This window comes from Nicotiana tabacum, chromosome 14, assembly GCF_000715075.1.
Source record: "Nicotiana tabacum cultivar K326 chromosome 14, ASM71507v2, whole genome shotgun sequence".
Taxonomy (NCBI): domain Eukaryota; kingdom Viridiplantae; phylum Streptophyta; class Magnoliopsida; order Solanales; family Solanaceae; genus Nicotiana; species Nicotiana tabacum.
Genome location: NC_134093.1, coordinates 113,205,004 through 113,212,413, shown reverse-complemented (window position 1 = coordinate 113,212,413; position 7,410 = coordinate 113,205,004). Strand labels below are relative to the sequence as shown.

At 36.0% G+C, this 7,410-nt stretch overlaps 1 protein-coding gene across 2 annotated transcripts; it reads left to right on the top strand.

Moving 5' to 3' along the window:
- Positions 1–557: 557 nt before the first annotated feature.
- LOC107773448 (putative methyltransferase PMT3) lies at positions 558–6,306 on the top strand. Of its 2 annotated transcripts, none has more exons than XM_075229894.1 (8): positions 558–802; positions 2,058–2,490; positions 2,616–2,780; positions 2,862–3,044; positions 3,133–3,727; positions 4,762–4,874; positions 5,001–5,221; positions 5,767–6,306. In XM_075229894.1, the coding sequence occupies exons 2-8, from the start codon at positions 2,230–2,232 to the stop codon at positions 6,086–6,088; spliced, it is 1,860 nt and encodes a 619-aa protein (XP_075085995.1). In that variant the 5' UTR covers positions 558–802; positions 2,058–2,229; the 3' UTR covers positions 6,089–6,306. The 2 variants fall into 2 exon arrangements, with proteins under 2 accessions (XP_075085995.1, XP_075085996.1); XM_075229895.1 differs by having other exon boundaries at positions 584–802; positions 2,155–2,490.
- Positions 6,307–7,410: the final 1,104 nt, after the last annotated feature.

Genomic DNA, 7,410 nt, shown 5'->3' with positions numbered 1-7,410 from the left:
GAGACACATTATCTTTTAATGAATATCCAAGAGGGAGTGTTATGAATATATTATATTATGGATGTTCATTTAGTACTCCGTTGTAAATAAGCTTCCTAAAGAAGTTTATCCATACGAGACTCCGCCATAAATATGTTTATCTATTTAGTACTCTATTGGAAATAAGCCTCCTGAAGAAGCTTATCCTTTCGGTACTCCGCTATGGATAAATATTAACTATGATAGAAGGTTATCTATATCTGGCACAACAGTTTAGAGCAGCAGCTTACAATCAGCTTACACAGCAGCTTGCAAGCAGCTTACACAGCAGCTTGCAAGCACCTTACACAGCAGCTTGCAGTAGCAGCTTACACAGCAACTTGCAGTAGCAGCTTACGCAACAACTTCATTTCTTCTATAAATAGAGAAGAATTAAGTTCATTATGTACATAAATTTAAAGTTGAATAATATATCAGTTTCTCTCTATACTTGTCTTCAATTTATCTACTTTATAGTATTTATTTTATAACACATTTCTTATAATAGAAAGTTTACGAGTTTCCGCCTTTCACTTGATATACAAAAATGGCAATTTAGCAAAAAGAATTCCCCAAAGTTTTCACACTACCGTCACTCTCTCTCCATTTATTCCTCTGAAAAAATACGCGCACACACACACACTCCCTTTTTATATCAGCTTTTCCCCACTCATCACATCCCTAGGAACCCATTTCTACATTTATTTGGGTTCCCTCCTTATTCCACAATCTCCTTCTTATTTTTTTCCAAATTCAGATCTGTACAAATTCCTACTCCAATCTTGTAAGCTTTTTTCTTGGATCTAATTGAATTTTGCTTACCCATTATTGGTTTTTTTTTTGTATGCCTTTTTAATATAAAAGCTCGTTTTTGCTCTAATTATAGTAGTTTTATTTGATATATAAATGAATGATGCAAGAACTCAAGCACTTAAAAGGGTGTCCTTTTTTTTTTTTTCTGTAGTTAATTATTCCCCATTTATGCAATTTTTTTTTTTGGGTGATCTCTCTTTGTGAATCATAAATTCTTCAGTATATGATTCCACATTCAGATCTGTGTTTCATATTATGTTTAAGTGATTCATGTAGGTATCCTTTTACGTTTTTACTTAAAAAAAGAAGAAAGAGAGGCTCTGTTTTTAGACTTTGGCATAATTATATTTCTAAGCTCTAATCTTGACATAGGCAATGATGTACTTTTGCTTTTATATCTTAATGCAATTTTTCTTTTCATTCATCATTTAGTATGGAAGATACTGGTTAATTCCTGAGTAAAAGTGTTACTTAGAAAGTAAATGCTACGGTAGTTAATATATACTTTTTTCAGTAATAATCTGCTCTTGGTTCATAAAATAGCTTATGATTGATTACACACATAGTTATGCAAAAACTAAGTGATTCACACTCGAATCGAATCTGGAAGTAGTTATGCAGTGAATGAAGCATTGTTGTTCTCTTTTGTTGGTGGGAGGCAGCAGTTATCCCATGGAATTAGTCGAGGTGCCCGCAAGCTCGCCCAACCACAACGGTTATAAAAGAGAGAAAGAAAACTTTTCTGCTTTCTTTAACAATGCAATGGCAACTAAAAAAGCTTGAATTTCAGAACTTCTAAGATTGATATTTGAGTTTATGGACCCTATTACTTTAGCTTGTGAAAATTTCCAAAATTATTATTATATATATAGTAATAGTAATAATAATAATATTAATAGGATTTAGTCTTATTAGTACATTGATTTTGAACCCGTGTGAGCTTGCTCACATTGCCGGTCACAAGCTCAGATAAAGTTCGAGGGTTGCGGTAGGCCGACAACCCCCATAAAACTCGCAACTTGCCAACTCATGAGGAATCCTCGTAATACAGATTTTGTTTTCAAAGTTGGCATTTTGAAGGAGTGGTGCTAAAATGTGTTCCACTAGCTTTCTAAGACTGCTGCAAAGCTTAATGTGTTATGCAATTTTCTGCTTGATTTGAACTTTTTTTTTTTGGGCCTACACTACTTGATTAGTTCTGATGGTTCATGCATTTGATATCACAGGTTGCTTCCTCAATGTTATAGATCCATTTTTCATAAGAGTCTAAATTGTTCAATCTCCTAAATTTGGAAACTTGGTTCAAATTGGTTCCCTGTCTAGGCAATTATGATTTCAAAGAGCTGAAGTAGAAAAGAAAAAAGTTAAGTTTTATCCCACAGTCAACAAACTACCCAAATGATGCGAGGGAGATCAGATGGAGCGCAGAAGAAGCGCTTGTGGACTTCTGTAGGTATTGGGGCAGTCTTGGTTGTTTTCCTGTACATGTATTTCGGATCCAAGAGCAGTGGTGAGTCTGCTCTTGAGTACGGCAGCCGTTCTTTGAGGAAATTGGGATCATCTTATTTGGGCGGGGATGACAACTCTGATCTCAGCAGGCAAGATGAGAAGTTTGCGCTGGAAGATGGTGATGATGGCATCATCCCTAAGAGCTTCCCCGTAAGTCGTCTTTTTTCATTTCACGGCCCGATATGTAGGCTAATTGGAGGAAAGGATGACTTGCTGCATTTTGGTTGTTTCCTTTGTTTGCCTTCTTAATCTTGTGTTGTGCTTTGAATTTGAAGGTTTGTGATGATCGCCATTCAGAATTGATTCCGTGTCTCGACAGACATCTCATATATCAAATGAGATTAAAGTTGGATTTGTCATTGATGGAGCACTATGAAAGACATTGCCCGTTGCCTGAAAGGCGTTTCAATTGTCTGATTCCTCCTCCTCCTGGATACAAGGTGAATATGCTGAAGTGCTGTAGTGAAGTTAACCTAGACATATTTCCAGTTTTACAAGTAGTTATTTTTCCTTTATTATAGGTGCCAATTAAGTGGCCAAGAAGTAGAGATGAGGTTTGGAAAGTGAACATTCCGCATACGCACCTTGCACATGAGAAATCTGACCAGAATTGGATGGTTGTTAAGGGTGAAAAGATAATATTTCCTGGTGGGGGCACTCACTTTCACTATGGAGCGGATAAGTACATTGCCTCGATTGCAAATGTAAGGACTTCTTCTCTCTTTCTCAGATCTTTGCAGAAATGTCGAAAAAGAACTAAGTAATTAGCCATTATGAAATGATAAACTGCAGATGCTGAACTTTTCAAACGATAACTTGAACAATGAGGGAAGGATCCGCACAGTCTTTGATGTGGGTTGTGGTGTGGCCAGCTTTGGTGGTTATCTTCTATCCTCTGATATCATAGCAATGTCATTGGCACCAAATGATGTGCATCAGAATCAAATCCAGTTTGCCTTAGAGAGAGGAATTCCCGCATATCTTGGTGTCCTCGGAACAAAAAGGCTTCCGTATCCAAGCAGGTCATTTGAATTTGCTCACTGTTCTCGTTGTAGGATTGATTGGCTTCAACGGGATGGTATCCTCCTCCTTGAGCTCGATAGGGTACTTAGGCCCGGAGGCTATTTTGCGTACTCATCCCCTGAAGCATATGCACAGGATGAAGAAGATTTAAGAATATGGAGAGAGATGAGTGCACTTGTGGAACGCATGTGCTGGAGAATTGCAGCTAAAAGGAACCAAACTGTCATTTGGCAAAAGCCTCTAAACAATGATTGTTACATGGAAAGACCTCCTGCTACTCAACCGCCACTCTGTCGGTCTGTTGACGATCCAGACGCTGTTTGGGGTGTGAATATGGAACCGTGCATAACACCTTATTCTGAACGTAAGTACTTGCCTCTTGTCTGTCTTTCTTTGAGTGTCGCCCAAGTGAAATTGAGATTGGGCAATAAAGTTTTGGCAGGGACAAGCGGCTTCTTTTTATCCAAGGGAAGTAAAATACAAAGTTAAACTTAGCAAAAGCAATATGATATTTAATAGGCCATTTTTTGGTTCAAATACACTTTTTTCCCGAGAGTAAGGGTTTCTCGAATGTGGCCTAGTACTACAACTGTAACACAAGTATGCCTCAATAGCAAGCTAGTTTAGTCGGCTTTTCTAAAGTTCATTTCATGACCGAAGAGTTTGGAAATAATAGCATAAATTGGCAAAGGAGTTTCACACAACTGCTCAACACCAATTCTGGCTTGAATTCTGTGCTCGAAATTGTTTTTCTACCCTGATTTAGATTATCCATTTTTGACTAATTTCGAGGGCTAGTTTGTGATTCTGAACATTTCAGTCTAGACTAAAGCAATTTGAAGTTGTCTTATTTTATTTTAATTTTGTTTTGTCCCAAATTGGTTAATGGAATTAGATGTTGTCTCCTTATATGGTTTTGGATAATTCTCACCTAATGAGATAGCTTTTAGGATTGAGTTAGACCCAAGGTTTATTTTCTTAACATGATATCAGAAGACGACTCGTCCTTATTCTTGGTTTGTGCAATGTTGGGCCGCCATGTTACGATGTGCATGCTCCAAATGTCTGGGCTCGTACGATGGGTTAATGTGTCCTGCATTGGTTGCAGGAATGAGTTGTTGTCTCCTTATATGTCACTAATTTTCTTTACTCAACCTCGTAACTGCATGTTTCTTTCTTCATGTATTCTGAATATGTTTGGAGTATTTTCTTGAATGCACACATGTGATTACTGTTGCCTTAGGCTTTTTAATATATGCATGAAGCGGTAAGTTTTAGTTGCATTAATTATTTAAAAAATACATTTTTGTTTATTGAAGGTTTGTAAGAAACTTTAAAGTTAATGTACTGTTAATTTTCCTCAAGAACTTATTTCCTTATTGTCATGTTCTCTTGCAGATGACCACAAAGTCGGTGGAAGCGGACTGGCTCCTTGGCCAGCTCGATTAACTAGTCCTCCTCCCCGTCTTGCTGATTTTGGGTATTCAAATGAAATGTTTGACAAGGACATGGTAAGTTTTTAGTAATCTTGGTCAACTTGTACCATTTGATTCCGCACACGAGCTTAAGTGCTCCATTGCAATTGAGTAAGAGAATTGAAAACTTAACAACTCGTTGCATTCTTGGCTTATCAATAGGAAACTTGGAGGCAGAGAGTAGACCAATATTGGAGTCTGTTAAGTCCAAAGATTTCATCAGACACCTTGAGAAATATCATGGACATGAAGGCTAACTTGGGGTCATTTGCCGCTGCTCTGAAGGACAAAAATGTATGGGTCATGAACGTCGTACCCAAAGATGGACCCAACACTCTCAAGATTGTATATGACCGAGGCTTGATTGGCACAACTCATGACTGGTAAGTGGATAATCTTTTTTACTTTGTATAATTGTGTAGTCTGCTAGTCCATTTTGTGGCATAAATCTGTCGCCTTAGTCTTTTGTTTAGTAAGCAGTATGCCTGCATACTTTAGGACATTGTCGAAATTGCGTAATAATTTTTTCTTGCCATTATCCAACTTTATTTTAATAAAACTAAGGTAGCTGTGTCTTCTCAAAAAGAAAAACTAAGGTAGCTGTGTAGTTGATGTAGTCTTTTCGTGGTTGAGGAGCTCTGACATCAGTATTGGTCTTATCTTTTCCCCAGTGGAAATACCAGAAGCGATGCACAGCCTTTCGGTACCTGGTTCATCTGAACCTAGTAATTTTGGCGCGATGCATAAATTTATTTGTAGAAGTTCACTAAAATTGCAACAAATAGTAAATATGAACTCATAATTTTGAAGTGAGTATCTTAAATGTTGAACCCTTAGAACTTAAATTCTAAATCCGTCTCTGAGTGGAACATGATCATAGTCAAGGTGTTTATCTGTAATATTAGTTTCCTACGCTTCTTTTGTGCAGGTGTGAAGCATTCTCAACATATCCCAGGACCTATGATTTGCTTCATGCATGGACCGTCTTCTCTGACCTTGAGAAGAAAGGTTGCAGTGGCGAGGACTTGTTACTCGAGATTGATCGCATACTAAGGCCTACAGGTTTCGTTATCATCCGTGATAAACAACATGTTATCGACTTTGTAAAGAAGCATTTATCGGCATTGCACTGGGAAGCAGTTGGATCAGCCGATTCCACCTCAGATCCCGAGCAGGAGAGCGATAACATTGTTTTAGTCGTGCAAAAGAAGTTGTGGCTCACAAGTGGAAGCATCAGAGATACAGAATAGACAGTAGAGTTTGAACACTTCTTCCTGATTTATTTTCTCTCTGCCTTTAGGGATTAAGAAAACAAAAGTATGCACTAAAAGTCTGGGAGATATCAGTTTGATTTTGTATTGTGCGTGATATTTATTTCGTTTATACCTTTTTCCACGCCTTTTCATGTAGTTGACAAACTGATAGACTACATAATGCATTCATAGGCTATTATTTATTATTGGAAAAATGAAACTGTATAGCCGCTGTAAAAATATTAGCTGAAAAATGTATAACATTTATATTTTTTTTGTATATATATATATATACATTATGTATGTTATATATAAAAATTATATAAAATTTATATATTTTTTTGGTTATCAAATATAAATAGTTTCTGGCGCTGGTTAAAAGTGATAATACCCCTTATTATTTGACCTTACCACAAATAAATTACTAGACAGAGAGGCGTATTGCCGCTTTGCAAGCAAATTATTCAAAATAGTTGCCTACCCAACTGCTGAAGTATAATAAATGTATAATCATATATAATTTATGTAAATTAATTTTTTTAAAAAAAAGTGAATTCGGCCGGCTATTTATGTAAATATCCGGTTATTTAGGTATTTGGATGAACTTAATAACAGGATATTTACATCAAATGGTTAATGTTAGAAAATGCTCACTTGACGAAGAAATAATAATATGGAAGGGTTATCGATTTCCTTTTTCGGATATCAATTTTCACTTTTTTGCGAGCATAAGCAAAGAGCTTTATAACGCCTATCTATCACACCTTTACAGAAAGAATGTAACCATCAAACAGTTTCAAAGGATGCAATTTTCTTATTTGATTTTTCATGTTTGGCTATATCTGCTTTTATTTGTTAAACTTTTATTAATCTCAACTAGGATGAGCATCTCCGACCCTTAACCTACACTAACCTAAAATTAGAGCCTACTCGAATTTAATTAAATAAAGGCTTATATCACAAGCGAAGCATTTTGAGAAAAAAATATATACTTATATTCGAGCCTAAAATTTGCCTAGCACTTTTGGAAAATATTTAACTACTTATTAAAAGCGATTGAGTTATCAAAATAATTAAACAAAGGGATTTTTACCTTCCTATACTACATATGAAATTTTATTATACTTCATAATCAAGTTTTAACTTAATTACACAGGCATATAAAATTTACCAATTATATTCAATTAGTATTAATGAGTATCCTTTTATATTAGGAATTGAATAGGGAAATATTTATTTCCCATTCCTGCTCTCTCTCTCTTCGTCTCTCTTTCTCTTTCTCTCTCCCTCTCTGTTTTTTCTCCAATTTTCTTCCTTTG